This window comes from Aotus nancymaae, unplaced genomic scaffold, assembly GCF_030222135.1.
Source record: "Aotus nancymaae isolate 86718 unplaced genomic scaffold, 86718_ANA_hifiasm-v0.15.2.pri h1tg000028l, whole genome shotgun sequence".
NCBI classification, from domain to species: domain Eukaryota; kingdom Metazoa; phylum Chordata; class Mammalia; order Primates; family Aotidae; genus Aotus; species Aotus nancymaae.
The window spans coordinates 33,378,341-33,405,136 of NW_026988441.1; the positions used below are offsets into that span (position 1 = coordinate 33,378,341).

At 53.2% G+C, this 26,796-nt stretch overlaps 2 protein-coding genes across 3 annotated transcripts; one reads left to right on the forward strand and one right to left on the reverse strand.

Annotated features, from left to right (window-relative positions):
* Positions 1-3,707: 3,707 nt before the first annotated feature.
* Positions 3,708-9,900, forward strand: ELOF1 (elongation factor 1). Its single transcript, XM_012436337.2, has 4 exons — positions 3,708-3,796; positions 8,586-8,719; positions 8,888-8,958; positions 9,160-9,900. Exons 2-4 carry the CDS (start codon positions 8,604-8,606, stop codon positions 9,222-9,224), a joined length of 252 nt encoding a protein of 83 aa, XP_012291760.1. The 5' UTR covers positions 3,708-3,796; positions 8,586-8,603; the 3' UTR covers positions 9,225-9,900.
* A 3,276-nt stretch (positions 9,901-13,176) lies between these two features.
* CNN1 (calponin 1) lies at positions 13,177-23,850 on the reverse strand. 2 transcript variants are annotated; one of them, XM_012436340.2, is made up of 7 exons: positions 23,699-23,850; positions 21,530-21,651; positions 16,355-16,421; positions 16,128-16,265; positions 15,545-15,655; positions 14,027-14,173; positions 13,177-13,946 (listed from the first exon to the last, which is right to left on the reverse strand). In XM_012436340.2, the coding sequence occupies exons 1-7, from the start codon at positions 23,759-23,761 to the stop codon at positions 13,701-13,703; spliced, it is 894 nt and encodes a 297-aa protein (XP_012291763.2). In that variant the 5' UTR covers positions 23,762-23,850; the 3' UTR covers positions 13,177-13,700. The 2 variants fall into 2 exon arrangements, with proteins under 2 accessions (XP_012291763.2, XP_064237902.1); XM_064381832.1 differs by lacking the exon at positions 23,699-23,850 and adding an exon at positions 22,027-22,042.
* Between the last annotated feature and the right edge of the window lie 2,946 nt (positions 23,851-26,796).

The window sequence follows — 26,796 nt, forward strand, 5'->3', positions numbered from 1 at the left end:
TTGAGCTCAGGAGCTCAAGAACAGCCTGGGCAACAAGGCAAAACCTTGTCTTTCTCTTTTTTTTGAGACAGAGTTTTGCTCTTGTTGCCCAGGCTGGAGTGCAGTGGCACAATCTCAGCTCACTGCAACCTCCGCCTCCCGGGCTGAAGTGATTTTCCTGCCTCAGCCTCTCGAGTAGCTAAGATTACAGGCGTTCGCCACCACATCTGGCTAATTTTTGTATTTTTAGTGGAGATGGGGTTTCACTATATTGGCCAGGCTGGTCTCGAACTCCTGACCTCAGGTGATCCACCCGTCTTGGCCTCCCAAAGTGATAGGATTACAGGCATAAGCCACTGCACATGGCCTGGTGAAAATACAAAAATTAGCTGGGTGTGGTGGTGCACAGTTGTAATCCCAGCTACTTGGGAAGCTGAGGTGGGAGAATCCCTTGAGCCTGGGAAATTGAGGCTGCAGTGAACCATGATGGTGCCACTGCACTCCAGTCTGGGTAACATAGTGCGACCCCATCTCAAAAGAAAATAAAAAAGAAACCGCTGACATGGCCAACAACATGAGTTTCTTTTTTTGTTTTTGTTTTTGTTTTGTTTTGTTTTTTTGAGACGGAATCTGGCTCTGTCGCCCAGGCTGGAGTGCAGCAGGGCAATTTCAGCTCACTGCAACCTCTGCCTCCTGGGTTCAAGTGATTCTTCTGCTCCAGCCTCCTGAGTAGCTGGGATTACAGTTTGCCAGCCACCATGCCCGGATAATTTTTGTATTTTTAGTAAGGACAGGGTTTCCCCATTTTGGCCATGTTGGTCTTGAACTCCTGACCTCAAATGATCCACTCGTCTTGGCCTCCTAAAGTGCTGGGAACATGAGTGAGTTTCAAACATCACATGCTGGGGAAAGAAGCCTCTCAATAGGCTACACATTGTATGATTCAGCTTATATGACTTTCTGAAAAAGACAAAGTTATGGGAACCAAAACAAATCTGTTAGGGCCAGGGGCAGGAGTAGGGGAGAGAGCACGAAAGGGCAAGAGAAAATTTCTTTTCTTTTCTTTTTTTTTTAAGATGGAGTCTTGATCTGCAACCCAGGCTGGAGGGCAGTGGAACAATCTCGGCTCACTGCAGCCTCCGCCTCCTGGGTTCAAGTGATTCTCCTGCCTCAGTCTCCCGAGTAGCTGGGACTACAGGCATGTATCACCACATCTGGCTAATTTTTGTATTTGTAGTAGAGACTACAAGGGCTTTCACCGTGTTGCCCAGGCTGGTCTCAAACTCCTGGCCTCGCGTGATTCGCACACTTCAGCCTCCCAAAGTGCTGGGATTACAGGCATGAGCCACCATGCTCGGCCACTGGTAAAAGGAAATGTCTTAGGGTGATGGAAATAATTGTCTTGATTGTGGTCATTTTTTTTTTTTTTTTTTTTAAGACGGAGTTTCGCTCTTGTTACCCAGGCTGGCTGGAGTGCAATGGCACGATCTCAGCTCACCGCAACCTCCGCCTCCTGGGTTCAGGCAATTCTCCTGCCTCAGCCTCCCAAGTAGCTGGGATTACAGGCACGTGCCACCATGCCCAGCTAATTTTTTGTATTTTTAGTAGAGACGGGGTTTCACCATGTTGACCAGGATGGTCTCGATCTCTTGACCTCGTGATCCACCCGCCTCAGCCTCCCAAAGTGCTGGGATTACAGGCGTGAGCCACTGCGCCCGGCCCTGTGGTCATGTTTTAATGATATACCTGTATGTCAAAACATGCAATTTCAGCCAGGCATAGTTTAAATATGAGCAGTTTGTGTTCAGTGAATTACATCGTAACAAAGCTCAGAAGGAGGGAAGTAAGAGAGGGAAGGGACCAAAGGAGAGAAAAAGAGAAAACTAATATGGCAATCATAAACAAAATGAAAGATATATACAACCTGTGACTCAGAAATGTCTTTTTTTTTTTTTTTTGAGACAGAGTTTCACTTTTGTTGCCCAGGCTGGAGTGCAATGGTATGATCTCAGCTCACTGCAACTTCTGTCTACCAGGTTCAAGCAATTCTCCTGTCTCAGCCTCCCAAGTAGCTGGGATTACAGGCATGTGCCACCACACCAGGCTAATTTTTATATTTTTAGTAGAGATGGAGTTTCACCATGTTGATCAGGCTGGTCTTGAACTCCTGACCTCAGGTGATCCACCCAACTTGGCCTCCCAAAGTGCTGGGATTACAAGCGTGAACCACCACGCCAGGCCATCACTTATTTTTATTTTATTTTATTTTTAAAGACAGGGTTTCACTATGTTGCCCAGGCTAGGCTCAAACTCGTGGGATCAAGCAATCCTCCCACCTTGACCTCCCAAAGTGCTGGGATTACAGGGGTGAGACACTGTACCCACAAGTATCATTTCTTGAAAATTATGTCTCACTAAAGATCCAGTCCCAGTCCTAAGGATTTTGATCCAGGGATTTTTGCTGCATCATCATAGTGACAAAACTCAGGAAAGTCCAGGAATTGTCCATCAGTAGGATAACAGTTGATTATACTACGGCAGAGTTGCACTATGAATCGCGTAGCTACTAAAAACAGGAGTTAGGTATACGTGTATAGACGGTTAAGTGGAAACAGCAAGTTGCACGGTAGCTGTATGATTCCATCCTGTGTGGATTCTAGTTCGTGCCAGTACTGAAAAAGGGTCTCACAGGAGGGCAGGTATACTGATTACACTTGACAGTTCCCAGGGTATCACTGCCCCCTAGGGGACATCCTAGAGATCGCGCTACAGACAGTCCCTGACTTGACGGTTCTAACATTTTTCAACTTTATTATGATAGTTTTATCGGGATGTAACCCCATCGTAAGTCAAGGAGCATCTGTATTTGAAATACATTTCATTACAAATTATTTTCCTGAACATTCTAATACAACAGCTCTTATCAAGGTCCCCAGAGACCTTGCCAAACTCAACTATCAATTCTCTTTCCTCGTTTTAACTCAGGGACACACGACACAGCTAACCCCTCTCTGTCTCTATCTTGAAATATGTTCTTCAGGTCGGGCGTGGTGGTAATCCCAGCAATTTGGGAGGCCAAAGCGGGTGTATCACTTAGGAGTTCGAGACCGGCCTGGACAACATGATGAAACCCCATCTCTACTAAAAATATAAAAATTAGCCAGGCATGGTGGTGCGCACCTGTAATCCGTCTTGGTGACAGAGCGAAACCCTGTCTCAGGAAAAACAAAAACAAAAAACAAAAAACGTCCTTAACACGGCCCACGAGGCCCCATGGAATCTGGCCCCAGCCTGTCCATTCAACCTCATCTATTACAATCTGGGCACTAAAAATGTGGTCTGCGGACCAGCAGCGTGGAAGTCACCTGGGAACGAGTTAGAAACGCAGCCTCTCATGCCTCCCTGTTTATCTGCTGGATCAGAACCTGAATTTTAAAAAGGCCCGCAGATGCTCGTTAGAGTTTAAGTAGAGCGTCTTACAAGCTTACAAGCTTCCCCTTCACCCTGATTCGGCCATGAGGGTATTTCATATTCCTCACTGTCCGCTCCTGGGAACTGACGAGAGAAGTACCAGCCTCGCACGCAGCTACAGGTAAAAGCGCTCGGGCTTTTGCGCAGGCGTACTGCGACGACCACTGCCGCGCTCCTGTTTGAATACGCGTGCGCTCAGAGCCCCGGCGGCGAAGGCGGGGCCCATTTGCTGGGCAGTCCCGGCCGGCAATGGGAGGGACCTGAAAGGAGGAGAGGGGTTTCCGCTTCCGGCAGGAGTCGGAAGTCACTGTCTCCCGGCTAAACGGAGCTTTTGCGGCGAGACAAGGTGAGTGCTGGTGCGGCTCATGCAGGTGGGCGTTGGGGCCGGGCAGGACTGGGAGTTCTTCTACTCCGAGCGTTTACGGGGTCCTGGAGGAGGCGTCTGGGACCCCGGGCTTGCGGGGAGTCAGGTCAGGGAGACTGACTCCCTCCGATCCCATCCTTCCAAGAGCGACTACCAGGGCGCCTGGCTCCTCACGGCGGAGGCAGTGCCGAAGCCTCAGTGAGTCTGTAGGAACAGCCAACCCCCCCCCCCACCTCTTGGGTCTCAGCAGATTCGAGGATGACTTCTCTGCCATCCCCTTTTGGCGCGCTTGGACTTAACGTTGTCACAGGACAGGCCGAAGCCTCTGCAATCCTTATGCAAGCCAGACCCCATTCATGGGGTGGGGGGACTGTAGTCCCCGGGCAAAATGAGATTCTGGGGCTCATCCGTAGATTTTGTTTGGACTTTTTTTGTTGTTGAGACAGAGTCTTGCTGTGTCGCCCAGGCTGGAGTACAGTGGCGCGATCATAGCTAACTGCAGCCTCGACCTCCTGGGCTCAAGCTTCCCACTTCAGCCTCCCGAGAGAAGCTGGGACTACAGGCTCGCGGCTAATTTTTGTAATTTTGTAGACATGAGGGGTCTCACTATGTTGCTCAGGCTGGTCTCCAACTCCTGGCTTTAAGGGATCTTCCCACTCGGGCCTCCCAAATCGATGAGATTACAGTCCTCACCTCCCAAAGTGATAGAGTTACAGGCATGAGCCACCACATCCAGCTCTGTTTGTAGATTCAGATTCCAGGGACTGATTGATTGGGTTATTCAATAATAGTTATTGCCGGGCACGGTGGCCTATGCTTGTAATGCTAGCACTTTGGGAGGCCGAGGTGGGAGGATCGCTTGAGCCCGGGAGTTCCAGACCGGCCTGGTCAACATGGTGGGTTCCCTGTCTCTCCAAAAAATAAAAAATTAGCTGGGCATGATGCTGCAGCTAATTTGTATTTCAGAGATAGAGGGGTAGGGGGAGGATCACATAAGGGATGTGTGAGAGAGAAAGGAATTGAGGATGAATCCAAAGTTTTTGATTTGATTATCCAGAAAGATGGAGTTGCTATTAGCTGAGATGAGGAAGACTGTGGAAGAGCACGTTGTGGTGTCAGCGGCTGGGTTTTGGACATGTTATGTTTAATATTGGGTGGAAGTTAGACATCAGGGTGGAGCTGTGGCTGAGGCAGACAGATCAGAGTCTGCAGTTCAGGGGACAGACTCAAGGCTGGAGAAGCCGGTGTCCTCAGTGTAAAGTAGGCATGAAGCCCTAAGACTGGGTGAAATCTTCATGAAGGTGAGTATAGCCAGAGAGGAGAGGATTCAACGATTCAACTCCTGGGTTCTCTCTCTTTTTTTTTTTTTTTTGAAATGGAGGAGTCTCACTCTGTCACCCAGTCTGGAGTGCAGTGGCACAATCTCAGCACACTGCAACCTCTGCCTCCCGGGTTCAAGGGATTCTCCTGCCTCAGCCTCCTGAGTAGCTCAGATTACAGGCGTGCACCACTACACCCGGCTAATTTTTGTATTTTTAGTAGAGATGGGGTTTCATCATGTTGATTAGGCTGGTCTTGAACTCCTGACCTCTTGATCCGCCCACCTCAGCCTCCCAAAGTGCTAGGATTACAGGCATGAGCTACTGCGATGGACCTTTTGTTTTGTTTTGTGTTTGAGATGGAGTCTTCACTCTGTTGCCCAGACTGGAGTGCAGTGGCATGATCTTGGCTCACTGCAACCTCCACCTCCCAGGTTAAAGTGATTCTTCTGCCTCAGTCTCTCTAGTAGCTGGGATTACAGGCATGTGCCATCATGCCCAGCTAATTTTTGTATTTTTAGCAGAGACGAGATTTCACCATGTTGGCCAGGCTGGTCTTCAACTCCTAACCTCAAGTGATCTGCCCACCTCGGCCTCCCAAAGTGCTGGTATTACAGACATGAGCCACTGGACCTGGCCTAAACTCATGTGCTCTCTTCATGAGAGCAAGTTGGCAGAGAGGCAGGAGCATAGGAGATTAACAGGAGCCACCAGTGAGGCAGGGGATAGGGAGCATTTGGGGTCCTGAGAGCCACGTGGGAAAGGTGGGAGGAGGGACCCCTGGAATGGAAGGACTGCCATTGGGATGGGCAGTATGGAGCCACCTCAGTTTGGAGGCAAGGGGTGTAGAGAGATGGGAGGGAATGCAGATGGCTCTACGCTAAAACAGCCTGCAGAGAAATGGATCATAGCTGGAAGAGGATGAAGAGATTTTGTCCCCCTTTTTAAATGAGGAGAGAGGTAATAACAAGCATGTGAGTGATCCAGTAGAGCTGGAAAATTTGATGGTGCTCAAGGAAAAGGGGATGGTAGCCAGGGCAGAGTGAACAAATTGTTTTTGCAGAAACATACTTCCATAGTAAAGGAGGCATGCCGAAGCCGGGCGTAGTGGTGCACTCCTGTTGTCCTAGCTACCCAGCAGGCTGAGGCCAGAGGATTGAGGCTTCAGCAAGCTGTGATCACACCACTGCACTCCAGCCTGGAAGTTAGGAGTTGGAGACCAGCTTGGCTTTGTTGGTCTTGCCCAACAGAGTGAGACTTCATCTCTTAAATAAAGAGGAAGGGTGAATGGCTGAATGAATTGGTCCTAGGAGCTGTCTTTGGATTGCTTCTGTTTACTCAGTGAATCGGAAACATCACAGTTAAGAGCTGGGGATGTTACATAGGAAGCAATCACCAAATAATGAATAAAACGCCACTGTTTATCGTGGAAGACCCTGGCAGGCTGCTGACCTCCCCTGTCACGGAGGAACGAATGATGCTAGAACCAGCAGTTGTGTCTGTGTGCGGTGTGTGTGTGTTGGAGGAGGCGCCACCATAGGAGGCTCAGGGATGGCAAACACAGTGCCTGAACACTGTGCCTAGCAGGGGAGCTGGTTCATTGGTAACTGCTGCTGTTTCCCCACCCACCTGCCTCCTGGACATCTCTTCCTAGATATCCCTCTGCCACCCAACCTCATAATTTTCTCCAAAACCCCGTCCTTCCTATGTGTTAGACATCAGAGAATGTTGTCACCTTCTCCCACTACCCACTGTGTCCCCACCACAACCTTGGGTGTCATCCTGGACTCTCCTCTCATCACACTCGCTCGCTCCGCCCATGCCTCTTCTGTCTCTCTCACCCACTGCCATCTCTACCTCAACAGCCCTGTCCTGGCTGTGCCTCAATCCCTCAAAAGCACAGGTGACTTTGTCCTTCCATTCCTTGTAGCTCCCAGGATCCATCCAAACACCCAGAACCCTCCCACCTGCCCCTCCTCCATCCCCCACCTGCCAGAGGACAGACAGCTGCCCCTGAGCCTTCACACAGTGTTCCTGTACTCAGAAGTGCCTATCCCCACCCCTCTGCCCTGCGTCTGTCGTCTGGATGGAGGTTATCAGATGCCCTGAGTGTCACTCCTCCTGGATGCCACTTTCATGTCCCTTGACAAGAGGAGCAACCAGAATAAAATCACCAGCTCTGGCGCATGCCTGTAGTCCCAGCTACTCAGGAGGCTGCGGCAGGAGAATCACTTGAACCCGGGAGGCGGAGGTTGCAGTGAGTCGAGATCGCACCACTGCAGTCCAGCTTGGCAACAGAGCGAGACTCCGTCTTGGCCAGGCGCAGTGGCTCACACCTGTAATCCCAACAGTTTGGGAAGCTGAGGCAGGCAGATCACCTGAGGTCAGGAGTTCGAGACCAGCCTGACCAACATGGAGAAACCCCATCTCTACTAAAAATACAAAATTAGCTGGGCATGGTGGTGTATGCCTGTAGTCCCAGCTACTCAGGAGGCTGCAGCAGGAGAATCACTTGAATCCGGGAGGTGGAGGTTGCGGTTACTGAGATTGTGCCATTGCACTCCAGCCTGGGCATGAAGAGCGAAACTCTATCTCAAAAAAAATTTTTTTTTTAATAACCAGCTCCTAGGCACTTAGGCTGTGCCCAGCCGTGAACAACTGGCTTGTCTTGTCTGGGAGTCTCTTGTGCCATCCTCACTAGGAACAGTGGCTTCCTTGTTTTGGCGCCAGAGTAATGGGCCAGTTCTGTGCTAAGTACTTAACTTACTATTCCTGGTGTCAGCCCCACAAGTCTCCTCTGAGATAGCAACCTTGTTTCGATTTTTTCTTTCTTTCTTTTTTTTCTTTGATACAGGGTTTCACCCTGTTGCCCAGGCTGGAGTGCAATACCTGGATGGTAGCTCACTGAAACCTGGAACTCCTGGGCTCAAGTGATCTTCCCATCTCATCCTCCCAAGTGGCTGGGGCTACAGGCATACACTACCACACCTGGCTAGTTTTTAATCTTTTTTTTTTTTTAAGAGTTGGGGCCTCACTGTGTTGCCCAGGCTGGTGTCAAACTCCTGGCGTCAAGTGATCCTCTCACCTTGGCTTCCCAAAGTGCTGACTGGGATTACAGGTGTGAGCTGCCATGCCTGGCCTTGTCTCTATTTTATAGACGAGGAAACTATGGCACAGAGAGCTTAAATAACCTGCCCAGGTCACGCAGTAAGTGAGAGAGATGGGGTTAGAGCCTCCTATCACCCCTTCCATCCAGAGTGGGACGGGGGATTGTCCTCCTGTACCAGGACTGTGGGCCTCATCCCTCAAGGGCAGAGGCCCCAGCACCATGGCGGAAGTCCCCCCTTCACATTGGGCCACTGCTAGACCCTCTTCCCGGCCTGCTTTCTAGAGCATTGAGCTGGGGGACTGCATGGGTTCCCCAAGCCACTGACACCTGCCACTCCCCACAGGCTTATCCACCTGCAGACATGGGGCGCAGAAAGTCAAAACGAAAGCCGCCTCCCAAGAAGAAGATGACGGGCACCCTTGAGACCCAGTTCACCTGCCCCTTCTGCAACCACGAGAAGTCTTGTGACGTGAAAATGTGAGGGGGGAACGGGGCAAGGGATCCTACCTCATGGGGTGCCCAGGCCTCCCCACTCCCTTCTCCCCACTGTCCTCCATTCTGCCTCTTGCCTCCCTTGGTGGAGGCGTCATCACCCACAGGCTCAGGGCACATTGCTAACCAGTCCCTTCTCTCCGTCTGTTTCAGGGACCGTGCCCGCAACACCGGAGTCATCTCTTGTACTGTGTGCCTAGAGGAATTCCAGACGCCCATAACGTGTATCCTTGGAAACCTGGGTCTTTTCCAGAGGGTGGGGAGGGGACTGGAGTCCAGACCCTGCTCCTCTGGCCCAACCATCAGCCCTGGTGCAGGGCCAAGGCCATCCAGAGGAACGGGTGCCACCTACTGATTTATGTGGGGTGAGAAGGTACAGGGCAGGGGCCCAATGCAACTCATGGCCCTTGACCTAAGCGGCACAGATCTGTCAGAACCCGTGGACGTGTACAGCGATTGGATAGATGCCTGCGAGGCAGCCAATCAGTAGCAACACAGAGGACCCGCCCCCTGGGCAGCCCCGCCTGCTGTAGACCCAGCTGCCCGCTTCGGGTCCAGAGACATTCCAGGGGTCCAGGGTGTGGGTCCTGGGCTGTGGCAGCCCTTCGTGTGTGGGAGTGGGTGTGGGTGTGGCGTGGCTGTGGGTGTGAGTGTGTGGCTGCGCGTGTGAGTGTGTGGCTGCACGTGTCACTGTGGGGTGGCCGTGAGTGTGTGTTCATAGGCACGCGGTAGTGTCCAGAGTTCCTGGGCCTGAGGGGCCTGAACTGACCTCACTTGGCTCCAAAAGCCTTTGCTGTGTTCCCTTCAGCCCCTGGCCCCCCAGCTTTGGAGCTGTGGCTCCCCCCACTGGAAGTGGGAGGCTGTTTCCTGATATCCTGGACAAGGGAAGCCCAGTAGAGGCCGGAATGGAACCTCTCCAGCCTCCTCACCAGCACTGTGCCCATCTGAACTGGACTTCCCACCCTCCTTCTCGACCTTCTAGTGCCCGTGGCCTGGGATTCAAAGCCACCGTTCCCCAGGTCCCTGGGCTGGGCCCTGGCAGGGAGCTGCCTTCCTACCCCCATGATAACCAGGAAGCTGTGTTTTGCTTTTGTAGAGGAGGCAAGGGCTGGGGTGGGGACAGCTGTCAATCATAAGGCCTTCAATAAAGCAGCCAGTGCACATCCCTTGCTCTCCGTGATGTCTTGGGTTCTGCATCTGCCTCGTTGCCAGAAGATGGAGGGGGGACCTGAGGCTCCAGCTTTCAGGAAGTGGCCTGGCTGCCCATGTGATCAGCCCTTCAAACCACCCAGCATTTTTGTTTTTTGTTTTCCCTGAGACAAGAGTCTTGTTCTGTTGCCAGGCTGGAGTGCAGTGGCATGATCTCAGCTCTCTGCAACCTCCGGCTCCCTGGTTCAAGCCGTCAAGCAATTCTCCTGCCTCAGCCTTCCAAGTAGCTGGGATTACAGGCATACACCACCACACCCAGCTAATTTTTGTATGTTTAGTAGAGACTGGGTTTCACCAAGTTGGCCAGGATGGTCTCCATCTCCTGAGGTGATCCACCTGCCTTGGCCTCCCAAAGTGCTGGGATTACAGGTGTGAGCCACCTCACCCGTCATCACCCAGTGTTTTATTGTCAGTAAGCATTCAAGGTGGTGGAGCAGGCAGACACCTGGCCAGGTGTTTACAGTGGTCAGAGGAGGCTTCTGGGAGGGGCAGGAGGCAGTGACACTGTAGGGCCACCTCTAGCCAGACGCTGACCTCTGGGCTTGCCTGTGTTACCCCAATGTCCCGACAGCCACCCTGTGGGGCAGATGCCAAGCTAACCCCTCGTTCAAAGATCACAAAACTGAGGCTAGTGGTGAAGGAGGTCACTAGCCCAAGACCGTATAGCCAGAAAGTGGCACAGGTGGTACTTGAACCCAGGAAGCCCGGCTCTACCTCTGACAGCCTGACTTCCTTGGGAGCCCAAAGTCCAGGCGGAGGTAACAGCTCAAGCCGTCTAGGAGGCAGTGGGTGGAGGAGGGACACTGAGGAGAGAAAACAGTCCACGAAAGGGAACTTTATCCAAGGGTGCTGAGCATTCTCAGAAGGCTGGCATGGGGGCAGGATTTGGCCAATGGGGAGTGCCTGGGGGCTGCGTGTCTTCTCAGCTAGTTGCACAGGTGACAAGGACCACAGCAGCCTGAGGCAGTGCCAGACCCTCCACTGGCCTTGTGAGCCCAGGTGGCAGGCGACCTGTGTTTCAGAGTCCCCGTTGCTACGGTGCGGGGGATGGAGGCACCTTCCTCCCGGAGCCACGCTGAGGATGGAAGAAGTGCCAGACATGGTTTGAGCAGCTCTGGGGCCCATCCACGGCACTGACCAATGTGGACGGCCCAGGGAGATACTGAGCTGGCCCGGAAGCCCTAGCTGCCAGGCTGGGCTGCTGGGTCTGGCCTGTGCACCCCCCAGGCCCTCTCTGCCATGTCTTCCCTGGTGATCCGCCAGCCCTGGCAGGAGCCGGCACACATAGGCAGAGTGGTGGATAGGCACCTAAGTTTAGGGTGGTGGCGCTCTGGGATCTAGCAGAAAGGGGGTTCATTCCTCTGGCACTCGGGGCCCTCCCTGCCGCCCGCCCACCCCAGCCTCACAGGCTAAGTGCTAATATGGTGCTGTTTTCCTGAAGAGGCAGGGCCCTGGGCCAGGCACGGATCCTCCTCAGCATAGCTTCCCCGCGCCGCCCTGGGAGAGCGGGACTCGAGGTAGCCAGGCCAAGAGCGCCTGGAATCCGGTTTACGAGGCCCGAGGGGCTGCGTGCGTCTCTGCGTGGGTCTTCTGGTGTCTGTCTCCGCAGGCCCCCACGTTCCAGCCTCAACCCCTGCCCTCCCTGGGGAGAAGACAGCTCTGTGCCCCCCTCCTCGATTCTCTGCCTTCTCTCCTCCACAGAATCCTGATGACTGGGGACTTCTCTCTCCTCACGGGGATAACAGGGTCCCCTCTAAAACGTGAGGAGGTTGGGGCCCTGGACACAGCCTTTTAGGGTCGTGGGTTGGCAGGCTCAGCCTTAAGAAGTCTGAGAGTGGGCGGGGCACACAGGATTAACTATGCCCTATGGTACCCTGTGCCAGTCGGCAAACAACCATTGCCCTGGCTCAGAACTGTCCCTCTCCCAGTTCCCTTTCCCCTCCCCACAGTCTGGGGCTAAAGGGTTCACCCTGCCCACAGGGGCCACCAGGACCCCTACTTGTCATCCTTTCTCTAACGGTAACCGATCTTCACCAGCAATTAAACACTTAGAACATCACCCCGATCTGGGGGTGTCATTTCATGACCACATGGGGCTCACTGTCTACATTATTTTGATGGGAAAACAGGTTTACGGAGGGGAAGTGATTGCCCGAGGTCACCCAGGCAGCCGCTCTGTGATTCATATGCCATCCAGCCTGTCCCAGTATACAGACAGGGTTTTTTTTTTTTTTTTTTGAAACGGAATTTCGCTCTTCTTGCCCAGGCTGGAGTGCAATGGCACAATCTTGGCTCACCGCAACCTTCGCCTCCTGGGTTCAAGCAATTCTCCTGCCTCAGCCTCCTGAGTAGCTGGGATTACAGGCATGTGCCACCACGCCTGGCTAATTTTGTATTTTTAGTGGAGATAGAGTTTCTCCATGTTGGTCAGGCTGGTCTGGAACTCCCAACCTCAGGTGATATACCCACCTTGGCCTCCCAAAGTGGTGAGATTACAGGTGTGAGACACCATGCCTGGCCCAGTTCTTGGGTTCTTTGTCACCATCCATAAGGCTCTGGGAGAGCAGTGTGGGTCTCGTGTGTGTGTGTGTGTGTGTGTGTGTGCGTGTGTGTGTGTGTGAGAGAGAGAGAGAGAGAGAATTGGCTCTCTGGCTATGCTTTTTTCTTTTTTTTTTTTTTGAGACAGAGTCTTGCTCTGTTTCCCAGACCGGAGTGCAGTGGCACTACCTCGCCTCACTATAGCTTAGACCTCCAGAGCTCAAGTGATTCTCCTACATCAGCCTCCCCAGTAGCAGGGACTACAGACAGGCACCACTATGCCCTGCTAATTTTTATATTTTTAGCAGAAACAGGGTTTTGCCATGTTGGCCAGTCTGGTCTTGAACTCCTGACTCAGGTGATCTGCCTACCTCAGCCTCCCAATGTGCCAGGATTACTGGCATGAGCCACTGTGCCCAGCTGGCCATGCCTTTTTTACATGTTGTGGGGAATATGTACCGCATGTGTGTGCGTCTCTGTGTGTGTAAGAGGAGGGGTGTGTGTGTGTGGACTCTGCATGTGAGTGTGATGGGTGCCTGTCCTGTGTCTAGCTGAGTGGCTACAGCGAGGTGTGTGTCTTCGGGTGCATGTGAGTGTGTATGTGCATCTTAGGGTGCGTGTGAGCGTGTGTGTCCATGCAGATGTGTGTGCGGGAAATGGAGTATATCCAAAACAGAGCAGTCCTGAGGCCTCAGGAGATTTTACAGCCATTTATTGTGCTCCAGTGAAATAGAAAAAAAAGAAAAGTGCTCGCGTTACAAACGCCGCTGTCACATCCACGTAGCACGCCAGTCGCTGCAAACCAAACCGCGTGTGTCCGCTGGGTCTCTGGGCATGCAGTTTGCTCCCACTGTGGGAATGGGGTGGGAGCAGGCCGAGCCTGGGCTCTGGGGGCTTCGCTGGGGGAGCTTCTGGTCTTGGGGTTACCCACTTGTGAGGGAGTGGGGGGACAGCTGGAATAGCTTTGCTCAGTGCGTCCTTTGGGCGCTGTTGGGGACACCCAGCTCTAGGTTGGACCCTGTAGCACTACAGAGTGGAGGGTCCCCTTCCCCCCGATGGGCCCCCCAGTCTGCTCTCCCCAAACTCTAACCCTGTAGAGGTTGAGTTCTACAGGGGCTGGAGGATGCCATGCAGGGAGTGGGGGTTGGCTGGGCCTGGCTGGGTCCGGCCAAGAGCAGCAGCAGCCTCCCTCGGGGGAAGACGGGGAAGGCTCGTGGCCCTAGGCGGAATTGTAGTAGTTGTGTGTGTGGTGGTTGTGGGCAGGCTCCCCCAGCTCGGGGTACTCGGGCGTCAGGCAGTACTTGGGGTCGTAGACCTGGCGAGGCAGCCCGTACACCGTCATGCCCCGCTGCGAGGCGCCTTTGTTGCTGCCCATCTGCAGGCTGACGTTGAGCGTGTCGCAGTGCTCCATGCCCAGCCCTGGCTCGAAGATCTGCCGCTTGGTCCCTGGTGCGGTCATGCCGGCCTGCGAAGGGCGGTGCGGTCAGGCTATGGGGCAGGCAGGGTCCCGGGCCTTGACGGCGTGCCCCAGGGGGCCCCTCTCACCTGGCTGGCTCCTTTGTTGGTGCCCATCTGCAGGCTGATGGTCGCCTGGTCCAGAGGCTGGTCTGTGCCCAGCTTGGGGTCGTAGAGGTGGCGCCGGGTGCCGTAGGCCGTCATGCCCTGCTGGCTGGCAAACTTGTTGGTGCCCATCTATGAAGCCAGTAGGAGAATCACACCAAGAATTACAGACTTCATCGTGGGACATGAGGCGTGATGATATGAGAGGATGAGACACTGTTTTCATGTTTTATTTTATTTTATTTACTTATTTAGAGACGGAGTCTGGCTCTGTTGCCCAGGCTGGAGTATAGTGGCGTGATCTTGGCTCACTGCAACCTCCGACTCCCTGGTTCAAGCAATTCTCCTGCCTCAGCCCCCCAAGTAGCTGGGGCTACAGGCAGTGCCCCCACGCCCAGCTAATTTTTGTAGTTTTAGTAGAGATGGGGTTTCACCATGTTGGCCAGGATGGTCTTGAACTCCTGATCTCATGAGCCACCCACCTCAGCCTCCCAAAGTGCTGGGATTACAGGTGTTAGCCACCACGCCCAGCCTTATTTTATCTTTATATTTTATTTTGTTTTACTCTATTCTTCTTTAATTTTATTTTTATTTTATTTGAGTCTCATTCTGTCACCCAGGCTGGAATGCAGTGGCATGATCTTGGCTCACTGCAACCTCCGCCTCCCGGGTTCAAGTGATTCTCCTGCCTCAGCCTCCCAAGTAGCTGGGACTACAGTTGCTCGCTGCCACACCCGGCTAATTTTTGTCTTTTTGGTGGAGACAGGGTTTCACTATGTTGACCAGGCTGGCCTCAAATTCCTGACTTCAGTTGATCCACCCACCTCGGCCTCCCAAAGTGCTGGGATTACAGGCATGAGCCACTTTGTCCAGCCAATTTTCATTTTTCAGAGACAGGGTCTCACTCTGTCCCCCAGGCTGAAGTGCAATGATGCAATCATAGCTCATCGTAACCTTGAACTCCTGGGGCTCAAGTGATGCTCTCACTTCAGCCACCACACATTTGGCTAAATTCTTAAATTTTTTTGTAGAGATGGCAGTGGCGGGATCTCTCTATTTTGCCCAGGCTGGTCTGAAACTCCTGACCTCAAGTAATCCTCCTGCCTCAGTCTCCCTAAGTGCTGGAATTACAGGTGTGAACCACTGCACCCTGCCTGAGGCACCATTTCCAGACTGGAAACTGAGGCTCAGACTGGGTCTATCACATGACTGACTTCCAGCATTCCAGTCTCAGCCTGCCACGCAGCAGCTGGAAGATCTGGGCAAAAGTGAGCCAGCTTCTCTGGGCCTGTTTTCCCGTTCGTGGAACGAGCATAGTGATAACAGCATCTCTCTGCTAGGGGTGTTGGCAGAGTGAGTGAGTTTGTGAATAGAAGATGTGGATAAGGACAGTACCCGGCCTATAGCATAGTTAATGCTGAACATCCCGTCCCCAAAAGCCTGCAGACACCAGGGTGCCTTCCTGGCCTCCTTGACCTCTGCGTGGACAGGATAGGGATGTACCTGCAGCCCGATGATGTTCCGCCCTTCTCTTAGCTTCTCTGGCTCAAATTTCCGCTCCTGCTTCTCTGCGTACTTCACCCCCACGTTCACCTTGTTTCCTTTCGTCTTGGCCTGGGTGGGGCAGGGAGAGCAGGGACTGACGAGGGGGCCGCCCCGCCGCATGGTCCCCATGGACACTGTTTTTTATTTATTTATTTATTTATTTATTTATGAGGCAGAGTCTTGTTTTGTCACCCAGGCTAGAGTGCAGTGACTGGTGCGATCTCGGCTCACTGCAGCCTCCACCTCCCAGGTTCAAGCGATTCTCCTGCCTCATCCTCCTGAGTAGCTGGGATTACAGACATGTGCCACCATGCCCAGCTCATTTTTGTATTTTTAGTAGACATGGGGTTTCAGCATGTTGCCAGGCTGGTCTCGAACTCCCGACCTCAAGCGATCTGCCCTCCTCGGCCTCCCAAAGTGCTGGGATTACAGGCGTGAGCCACCACGCCTGGGCCACACTGAGCTCGGGGTCACAAGTGGCCAACGTGCATCCCAGCCCGGGCCGCCCACTGCCCCCTGGCCAGCCTGCACCCACACTCACCATGCTGGCCAGGGCCAGGAGGGTGGACTGCACCTGTGTGTGGTTGGTGTTCTCAAACAGGTCATTCGCCTCAAAGATGTCATGGGGCTTCACCCCATACTTGGTGATGGCCTTGATGAAGTTGCCGATGTTTTCCAGCTAGAGGGGGGCAGGCGATGGTCACTGGGGGGCGGGTGGAGGTCTGAGGTGTTGTGGGCAAGGACGGAAGAAATTGGGTCTGGGCTCACCTGGTGCCAATTTTGGGTTGATTCATTGATCTTCTTCACAGAGCCTGGCTGAAGCTTATTGATGAATCTGAGAAGAGTGGGGAGGGGCTAAGAAAGGTGTCCCCCACTCCCTACCCAGCCCAGCCCAGCAGGGGAGGATGGTGTCAGGATGACCACAAGGGGCCATGTCATGCCCTAGTGTCACTTCTCCCTGCCGTCAGCTCTCAGCTACAGCCCCTCCAAACCACCCAAGCACACATACAAATCGGGCACTGATGCCAGGGAGCTAGACTCAGGTCCCAATCAAAAAGCCTCCTCATCCAAGGTGTGTCGAGTCTCCAAGATTTCCCAAGTCTCACTGCCTGGCTAAGTTTTTTGTATTTTTACTAGAGATTTGGTTTCACCATCTCGGTCAGGCTGGTTTTGAACTCCTGACCTGAAGTGATACGCCTGCCTTGGCCTCCCAAAGTGCTGGGATTATAGGCTTGAGCCACTGTGCCCGGCCCAGAATGGCCTTTTTTTTTTTTTTTTTTTTTTTTTGAGACGGAGTTTCGCTCTTGTTACCCAGGCTGGAGTGCAATGGCGCGATCTTGGCTCACCACAACCTCCACCTCCTGGGTTCAGGCAATTCTCCTGCCTCAGTCTCCCGAGTAGCTGGGATTACAGGCACGTGCCACCATGCCCAGCTAATTTTTTGTATTTTTAGGAGAGACGGGGTTTCACCATGTTGACCAGGATGGTCTCGATCTCTTGATCTCGTGATCCACCCGCCTTGGCCTCCCAAAGTGCTGGGATTACAGGCGTGAGCCACCGCGCCCGGCTGAATGGCCTTTTTTAAAACAATTCATGTTACCCTCCAGTGTCTCAGCATCCTTTTCTCTTGTAGACAGCAGGGAGCCCACAGGGGCCTCTTCTCTGACCCCTTTAATGATCTCATCCGGTCTTTTTCTTTTTTCTGGTACAGGGTCTGGCTCTGTCGCCCAGGTTACAGTGCAGTGGTGCAATCACAGCTCACTGCAGCAGCCTCAACTTTCCAGGATCCAGCGATCCTCCCACCTCAGCCTTCCAAGTAGCTGGGATCATAAGTGTGCACCACCACACCTGGCTATCTTTTTTTTTTTTTTTTTTAAAGATGGGGTTTCACTGTATTGCCCAAGCTGGTCTGGAACTCCTGGGCCCAAGTGATCCTCTTGCCTCGGCCTCGCAAAATACTGGGATTACAGGCGTGAGCTGCAGTGCCTGGCCTCATTCAGTCTGTTGACTTTAAGTACCTCCATATGCCAGCAAATCCCTCATCTCCCTGCAGCCTGGGTTTCTCTCGATCTCACCCAGTTCCCTCTGTGGGTGTCTGGGTGTCTCAAATCAAACTCACCCTGCTTCAGACTCCCGACACGCAGCTTCTCCCTTCAGACTCCCTCTCCCTCCACCTTCCCTGCCTAGCAATGCCCGCTTCTATGTGCTGAGCCAGAGCCCTCGAACTTGCCCCCAACTCCCACTTTCTCCTTCTTATTTTATTTATTTATTTATTGAGATGGAGTTCTGCTCTTGTTGCCCAGGCTGTAATGCAGTGGCGCGATCTCGGCTCATCGAAACCTCAGCCTCCCAGGTTCAAGCAATTCTCCTGCCTCAGCCTCTGAAGTAGCTGGGATTACAGGCATGCGCCACCACATCCAGCGAATTTTGTATTTTTTTTTTAGTAGAGACGAGGTTTCTCCATGTTGGTCAGGCTGGTCTCGAACTCCCAACCTCAGGAGATCCACCCATCTTGGCCTCTCAAAGTGCTGGGATTACAGACGTGAGCCACTGCACCTGGCTCCCAATTTCTCCTCTCTCAGCCTCATATTCAGTCCCTCCACCTGCACTGGGCCTACCCTCTGCCTTTTAATAAGTCCAGAAGCCCACCCACTGCTCCCCACCATCTCCTCCTGGGTCTGAGCCACCATAGTCTGTTTCCTGGGCTCTTGTAATGGGGTACCAACTTTTACCTCATCCCCTACAGCAGACTCTTCTTCATCCAGCAGTCAGAATGACTTTTTTTTTTTTTTTTTGAGATGGAGTCTCGATCTGTCACCCAGGCTGGAGTGCAGTGGCGTGATCTCAGCTCACGGCAACCTCCACCTGCTCGGTTCAAGCAATTCTCCTGCCTCAGCCTCCCAAGTAGCTGGGATTACAGCACTCACCACCATGCCCAGCTAATTTTTTTGTATTTTTAGTAGAGATGGGGTTTCATCATGTTGATCAGGCTGGTTTCAAACTCCCAACCTCAAGTGATACACCTGCCTTGGCCTCCCAAAGTGCAGGGATTATAGGCGAGAGCCACCATAACTGGCCCAGAATGGCCTTTCTAAAACAATTCAATTTACCCTCCAGTTCCAAATCCTCCAGTAGCCTCCCATTGCCTTCAGAATGAAATCCTAACTCCTCTGTATGACTAAAAGGCCCTTTGTAAACTGGAAGCAGTGGCTCACGCCTGTAATCCCAGTGCTTTGGGAGGCTGAGACAGGAGGATGGCTTGAGCATCAGCCTGGGCAACATGGTGAGACCCACGTCTCTACAAAAAAGAAAAAGAAAAAAACAAACTTCACTGGCCATGGTGACGTGCACCTCTAGTCCCAACTACTGAGGAGGCTGGGGCTGAAGAGGCTGGGGTAGGAGGATCAATTGAGCCTAGGAAGTTGAGGCTGTAGTGAGCTATGATTGCACCACTGTACTCCAGCCTGGGCAACAGAGCAAGACGCTGTCTCTGAATAAATAAATACATGAAATAAAAGGTCCTCCACCATCTGACTCTCAGTTCACTCTGTGACTTCATCTCCACTTCCGCTCAATCATTTGGTGCTCGTCACGCCAGCCTCCTCCTTGTTTCTTGAACACCCCAAGCACGTTCCTACCTCAGGCACGTTCCTGCCTCAGGCACGTTCCTACCTCAGGCCTTTGCATGGCTGCCCCGTCTGTTTTCCTTACTCTTCTCCCAGGTCCCCTGAGCCCTCCCTCACTTCATCCAAGGTACTGTTCAAATGTCACCCCTTCACAGAGGCTTCTCAGACCGCTCTCACTCTCTCTCTCTTTTGTTTTTTTAGATGGAGTTTCGCTCTTGTTGCCCAGGCTGGAGTGCAATGGCACAATCTCATCTCACTGCAACCTCCGCCTCCCAGGTTCAAGCAATTCTCCTGCCTCAGCCTCCCAAGTAGCTGGGACTACAGGCATGTGCCGCCACACCCAGCTAATTTTGTGCTTTTAGTAGAGATGGGGATTCACTATGTTGGTCAGGCTGGTCTTGAACTCCTGACCTCAGGTGATCTGCCTGCCTTGGCCTCCCAAAGTGCTGGGATTACAGGCGTGAGCCACCGAGCCTGGTCTCTAGACCACCCTCTAGGAAACTGCAGCCCCTCCACCCGCCACACACACACCCGGCCCTCCCATCTTCCTTTCCCACTTGGGGTTTCCCCAGGACACTTAACCACCACAGGCAAGTCTGTGATTATTTGATCAACTATTTGATTAATCTCCTCAACTAGGACTAAAAGTCCTTGAGCTCTGAGTTGAGTCTGTTCTGTTCACTGTTCCTAGTCCCTAGACCAGAGCCTGGCACACAGCAGGAACTCAGAAATGCTTCTTGCATGAATGAATGAGTGAATTACTGAGTGGGTGGATGACTGTACTACATTTTCTTTTTTTTTTCTTTTTTTTTGAGACAGGGTTTCACTGTCACCGAGGCTGGAGTGCAGTGGTGCAATCATAGCTCACTGCAGCCTTCACCTCCAGGACTCAAGTGATCCTTCCGCCTCAGACTCCTGAGTAGCTGGGACCACAGGCGCATGCCCCCATGCCCGGCTAATCACAACAAAAAATTTTTTGTAGAGATGGGATCTTACCATGTTATCCAGATCTTACTATGTATCTGTCTGAGCTGGGACACCAGCGTGCCCACCTTACCACCCGCCAATTCCTTGTTCCTAGTGGACGGAAATGGAACAAGGTAAATCCCCCCCCAACCCCTGCTTCTCTGCATCTAGGACTTATGAGGCTGCACCTTCAAAGTCTTCCTGAGAGCACTCACAGTCACTCTGCCCTGGGTCAGACTCAAATGCAGATAGGCTGAGTTTAGGACCCTGCTGGGTTTAGGGCCCAGCCATGCATTAGGATCGCAGTAGACTTGGGGCTTAGGAGCTGTGAGAGTTTTCACTTCCCTCAGCAATGAGGTTCTGACGCGAGGAGAAAACCAGAGCTGGCCAGGCGCCGTGGCTCATGCCTGTAATCCCAGCACTTTGGAAGGCTAAGGTCAGGAGTTTGAGACCAACCAGGCCAACATGGCAAAATCCCGTCTCTACTAAAAATACAAAAGTTAGCTGGGCGAGGTGGTGGGTGCGCCTGCAATTCCAGCTGCTCGGGAGGCTGAGGCACGAGAATCGCTTGAACCTGTAAGGCAGAGGTTGCAGTGAGCCAAGATCCTATCATTGCATTCCAGCCTGGGCAACAGAGCAAGGTCTATCTCAAAAAAAAAAAAAAAGAAGGTCGGGCGAGGTGGCTCAAGCGTGTAATCTCAGAACTTTGGGAGGCTGAGGCAGGTGGATCACTTGAGGTCAGGAGTTCAAGACCAGCCTATCTCTACTAAAAAAAAAATACAAAAACTAGCTGGGCATGGTGGCACATGCCTATAATCCCAGCTTTTGGGGAGGCTGAGGTAGGAAAATCACTTGAACCCGAGAGGCGGAGGTTGCAGTGAGCTGAAATGGTGCCACTTCACTCCAGCCTGTGCAACAGAACAAGACTCTATCTCAAAAAACAAAACAAAACAAAAACCAGAAAGAAAACCAGGGCCTACTTTAATTATTGCCATACCTCTCTTCTTGGGTCACCAAGCCAGCCATGAACAGCTGTTGGCTGCTGCTTTTTAGCTGTGACTGCTCTTTCTGGGGACTCTGGTGGCCATAGATGGGCCTACCCTGCATAGCATGGTGGTTAAGATTCCAGAGTCATTTCCCTTGAAACAGTGTGGGAATTGGGGCAATGTATTTCACCTAACTGAGCTTCAGTTTTCTATGCCTGTTAAATGGGCACAATGATGACTGGCCATCCCCAAGGTAACTGACAGAAAGTGTTCAACTCAGTTCCAGAATCATGGTTGTTTTGGGGGTTAAGGGGTTGCCCAGACTTGGGGGGCTGCAGGGTCTGGGCTTTCAGAGCCTCACTCACTCGCAAAGAATAATGCCATCTTTGAGGCCGTCCATGAAGTTGTTGCCGATGCGACGGCCCGTCACCCCCTCGATCCACTCTCTCAGCTCCTGCTCCCGCTGATGGTCGTACTTCTGGGCCAGCTGGGGTGGCGGGGGACAGGGGGCACAGAGAAAGGGGTGACGATGCAGTGGGCCAGCCTGGGTCCTATCCGAGCCTCCTAGAGCCTGATCTCCCTGGTCCTTCCCAACTAAGGTAATTTTGCCCCAGATCCATAGTTGGTGGGGGTGCTGGGGAGGGCTGAGAGCCAGGGCCGAGGTGGCACCTGCCCAGGGGGCCATTCCGGGCATTCTGAGGTTTGGCACCAGTGAATGAGATGAGGGATTGGGTGTGGGGAGCTGGATCCTCTGAGCTAGAGAGGTGGCGCCCAGCTCCCTGGTTTTCCATTCAGGCCAAACTTGGGGTTTCTTTTCCTCTAGTCCTGCCCCCTCTGTGCCCCCTGTTGGAAGAGGGGGCACCTCATGAAGGGGAGAAGGAGGTCTACGGAGATGCCCCCGGGTGCTGGCTTGCAGAAGAGTGCTCGTCATATACCTCTGTCTCTCCCTGTCCCCCAGGTCTTCAGCTCCAGGGCACTGTCTCTGGTTAGGGGTAGGGGCTTGCCTCTGTCTTAACGCCCACCCCTTGCACGTCTGTGTGTCTCTCTCCCCCTTATCCCTCCGCCCGACTCCTCTGTCTCTCTCTTCCCAGTTCTGTCTTTCCTTGGCCCATTCTTGAGGTCCCCATGTCTCTGGGTGGCCTTGTCTGGCCAGGGGTGGGACTCCTGGGTCTTGCATCTCAGCCTCTCTAGGTCTTTTTCTGTCTCCAGGTTTCCTGCCTGAGGTGGGGGTGGGGCTCTTTCTCTCCTCTCGGCCCCTCCATCCCTGTCTAGGGCTTATCTGACTCCTGGCTCGCCCTCCCCGTGTCTGTCCCTAGGGTGTCTCAGGCTCCTAGTATCTCTGTCTGCCTCTCTCCCTGCTTTTCCCTGTCTCCACTGTGCCCCCCTCCCCCACTCCCGTTTCTCCAGAACCCTCCGCCCCAGCCCAGCCAGGCTCCCAGCCCCTAGGGGACCGGGCTGCCCCTTCTTCTCCCGGGTGGGTGGGGGGAGGTGGGAGGGGCGGCCCCCTCACCTGGCCTCGGCCTGCCGCCCCCCACGCCACCAGCCCGGCTTTATAAAGCAAACCGGCCCTTATATAGCGTGTCCCGGACTCCCCGAGGCCGCCTTATAAGGCGCGGCGGCTCTGCGCGGCTCTGGGGCCGGCGCTGGGGGGAGGAGGGCGGCGCTGGGATCTGCCTCCCGCCCGAGGACCCGCCCCCCACCAGCCCCCTCCTCCAACCCCGAGGATCCCCCGACCCAGGTTCCAACCCAGCCCCCGACTTCCTCACCATGGGACCCTGGGAAAAGCCACCCTGAGCCTCAGTGTTCCCCTCTGTCAAATGGGGCAGGAACTCCTTCGGCAGTGCTGTTGGGACGATTCCAGTGGGCTGGAAACTTCAAGTTCTCCCTCTACCGCGCCGGGAGAAGCTGACCCCATCCTGGTGTGTGTGGGGTGAGTCCAGGGTCGGAGCGCTGTACCTGCTTTACCTGGGACCGCAGCTATTTGCCTCTCCTCTCCTACCCTCAGTTTACCCCTCCATAGCATGAAGGTGATGTCGAGGTATCTTCCTAGCTCCACAGTTAGGAGACCCCTGAGCACTTCTGATGCTCGCTTCCTGCCCTCCACCGTCCCCCTCTGCCTTCAAGATCTCTTATCCTTTCTGGGCTTCACTTCCCAGAGACCCCAGCTCTCCAGTGCTCCCTAATTTATTTTCAGGCTAGGGGGTATGGGAAAATCCACAAGTCTTCCCCCTGTGTTGTTCCCCCGAAGAACACGAAAGGTTAACAGAAGACTGATCAGATGGGTATCTTTGCCATGGACTGACCCCCTCTGTTTATGTGTGGCTGTGTGCCCCCATTGCACCCCCAACCATAGTTGGGGGCTCTGGGATGTTCAGGGGGAGAGACAGGCAGCCCCTATCCCATATCACTCCCTTTTCCCCCTCTCAGTTTCCAAGTCACATGGGATAGGCAGGAGGAGGTTCAAGGGACCCCAAGCAAGGGGCTCTGGCCTGGCAGGACATGCGGGCCAGGACAGGGAGGCCCCCCAGCCATACCTTGTTCTTAACCTCAGCTGACAGCCCATAGGCAGGGCCTCGGTTGAAGTGAGCAGAGGACATGCTGGCCGATGGGCTCTGGCGGCGGGTAGTGGCGGCACTGACGCTCAGGACCGCAGCAGCAGCTGAAGCTCCGTCTGCACCCTCTTCCCTCCTCGCACGTTTTTGAAGCTCTGGAGGCGGCCCGGGTCTCTTCTGAGGCCGTTCCATTGGCTGTAGGGACCTGCCAAGGGGCGGGGCACCCCCCCACCTCGGCTGCCTCCCCCCACTTGTGATGTCAGGCCCTTGGTATTGGGAGCTGGTTGTGTCATTGTTTCCACCTAGGGGGGCAGTCTGCGTTATTCTGGGGGGGCTTGGTCAGACAGAGACCAGCCTTCTTCCACCCACCCCTCCCACTGTCCACTGGGCCTCTGGCTGGGTCTCTGAGTCTCTTTGTCTCTGAGGTTATCTCTCTTTATCTCTCTGGAGTCTTGAGGCACAACTGAATCCCATGGTAGTTTACTGAGCATCATCCTGGGTTTACCTCCAGATACCAACAGTCTATAGCCTTAGGCAAGCCCCTTGTCCTCTCTGGGCCTCTGTGGCCACATCTGTAAAATGGGCTAATGATAGTGCCTGCCTCATGGAAAAGTTGTAAAGATCAAAAGAAATATGCCTCTGACAAGCCCAGCACAGTGCCAGGCACAGCAGAAGGACTCAGGCAATAGCCCTCTTCTTCTTCTTCTTTTTTTTTTGAGACAGAATTTCACTCTTGTTGCCCAGGCTGGAGTGCAATGGCACAATCTTGGCTCACCGTAACCTCCACCTCCCAGGTTCAAGCGATTCTCCTGCTTCAGACTCCGGAGTAGCTGGGACTACAGGCACATACCACCGCGCCCCGCAGCCTTTTTTTTTCTTTAAGGCAAGGTTTCACTCTGCCCCTGGACTGGAGTGCAGTGGCACAATCACAGCTCACCGTAGCCTTGACCTCCTAGGCTCAAGTGATCCTCCCACCTCAGCCCTCCCAAGTAGTTAGAATTACAGACTTGTGCCACCAACCTGGCTAATTTTTTTTTAGAGATGGGAGTCTTGCTATGTTGCCCAGGCTGGTCTCAGATTCCTGGGCTCAAGCAATCCACCTGCCTTGGCCTCCCACAATGCTGGAATTATGGGCATGAGTCACCATGCCCAGCACATAGCATTCTTTATGCTGAGGGTCCAGCACCCCAGTTCAGTCCTCTCCAGCCCCTCATAAGGACCTGGGGGAACATAGATCCTGGGTCTTAACCCCTGCCATCCACTTGTGTGTCACCTGAACCACAGGGTGATTTTGTTGGCAAGCCCCAGACCATGAACTATGTCCCTGTCAAGCAGCCCTACCTAGCCAGATGTCACCCCTGGACCACAGGGGTGGATGCTATGCCCATATCATGCCACATGTGTCAAGGCCATGTTTGTGACACTTGGATGACATGTCTGCAACCTGCCACACACTAATGACATGTTAAGGACACGCAGTTTATTGGTTACATGCTAATGGCATGGCTGCAATAAGCCAGATAACTACAGCCCTATGTCAGGCCATGTTCCAAGCTCAGTACAAATATCCACTTAGTTCTCATGACACCCTCAGAGGTGGACACTGTTATTATTATTGTTATTATTATTTGGAGACAGAGTCCCCAGACTGGAATGTAGTGGCACGGTCTCGGCTCACTGCAACCTCCACCTTCTGGGTTCAAGCAATTCTTCTGCCTCAGCCTCCCAAGTAGCTGGAATTACAGGTGCCTGCCATCACACCTGGCTAATTTTTGTGTTTTTTAGTAGAAACGGGGTTTTGCCATGTTAGCCAGGCTGGTCTCAAACCCCTGACCTCAGGTGGTCCACCTGCCTCAGCCTTCCAAAGTGCTGGGATTACAGCCATGAGCCACCATGCCTGGCCTTATTATTGTTATTATTTTGGAGACAGAGTCTCACCCTATTCCCCAGGCTGAAGTGCAGTGGCACGATCTCAGTTCACGGCAACTTCCACCTCCGAGGTTCAAGTGATTGTCCTGCCTTAGCCTCCCGAGTAGCTGGGATTACAGGCACCTGCCACCATACCTGGCTAATTTTTGTATTTTAAGTAGAGGCGGGGTTTTGCCATGCTAGCCAGGCTGTTCTCGAACTCCTGACCTCACATGATCAGCCCACCTCGGCCTCCCAAAGTGCTGGGATTACAGGCATGAGCCACCATGCCCAGCCGACACTGTTATTGTTAATACAAGTACTTTACTTACAGGTGGGGAAACTGAGGCACAGGGGCTTGGAATCACTTTTCCAGCGTCACACAGCAGGCCAGGGGCAGAGGACAATTTGAGACCATGCTCCATGAACCTCAACTATGAGGCTAAGGTGGGGTTTCACAACCTCTGCACTGTTGATAGTTGAGGCTGGATAATTCTTCATGGTTAGGGGCTGTCCTAGGCATTCATTGTAGGACTTCAAGCAGCATCCCTGGCCTCTACCTGCCAGATGCCAGTAGCACCCTCTTAGTTGTAGCAAACAGAAATGTTGGGGCAAGGCGGCAGGAGCCTATAGTCACAGCTACTAAGGAGGCTGAGGTGGGAGGATTGCTTGAGCCCAGGAGTTTCACCAGCATAGCAAGACCATAGTCTCTAAAAGAGGAAAATTGGCTGGGCTCGGTGGCTCACGCCTGTAATCCCAGCACTTTGGGAGGCCAAGGCAGGCGGATCACGAGGCCAGGAGATCGAGACCATCCTGGCCATGGTGAAACCCCGTCTCTACTAAAATACAAAAATTAGCCGGGTGTGGTGGTGCGCACCTGCAGTCCCAGCGACTCAGGAGGCTGAGGCAGGAGAATAGCTTGAATCCGGGAGACGGCGGTTACAGCGAGCCAAGATTGCCACTGCAGTGAGCAACAGAGCACGACTTCGTCTCACAAAAAAAAAAATTAAGGGGGTTTGTCTGTTTGGAGAACTGCTCCCTCTGTACAGGGGAGCCTTTTTCTTCTTTCTTTTTTCTTTCTTGACTGTTAAACTTTCCGCTCCTTAAAACAAAAAAAAAAAAAAAAAAAGAGAGAGAGAGAAAGTAAGGTTTAAAAAAGAAATGTCTACACA

Excerpts from the sequence above, each read along its gene's own strand:
- CNN1 (XM_012436340.2), bottom strand. The coding sequence starts at position 23,761 with ATGTCCTCTGCTCACTTCAACCGAGGCCCTGCCTATGGGCTGTCAGCT. Across the intron at positions 16,422-21,529 it reads GATGGCATTATTCTTTGCGA|ATTCATCAATAAGCTTCAGC; the intron begins GTGAGTGAGGCT and ends CACTCTTCTCAG. Across the intron at positions 15,656-16,127 it reads TCCTGGCCCTGGCCAGCATG|GCCAAGACGAAAGGAAACAA; the intron begins GTGAGTGTGGGT and ends TGCCCCACCCAG.
- ELOF1 (XM_012436337.2), top strand. The coding sequence starts at position 8,604 with ATGGGGCGCAGAAAGTCAAAACGAAAGCCGCCTCCCAAGAAGAAGATG. Across the intron at positions 8,720-8,887 it reads AAGTCTTGTGACGTGAAAAT|GGACCGTGCCCGCAACACCG; the intron begins GTGAGGGGGGAA and ends CGTCTGTTTCAG. Across the intron at positions 8,959-9,159 it reads ATTCCAGACGCCCATAACGT|ATCTGTCAGAACCCGTGGAC; the intron begins GTATCCTTGGAA and ends TAAGCGGCACAG.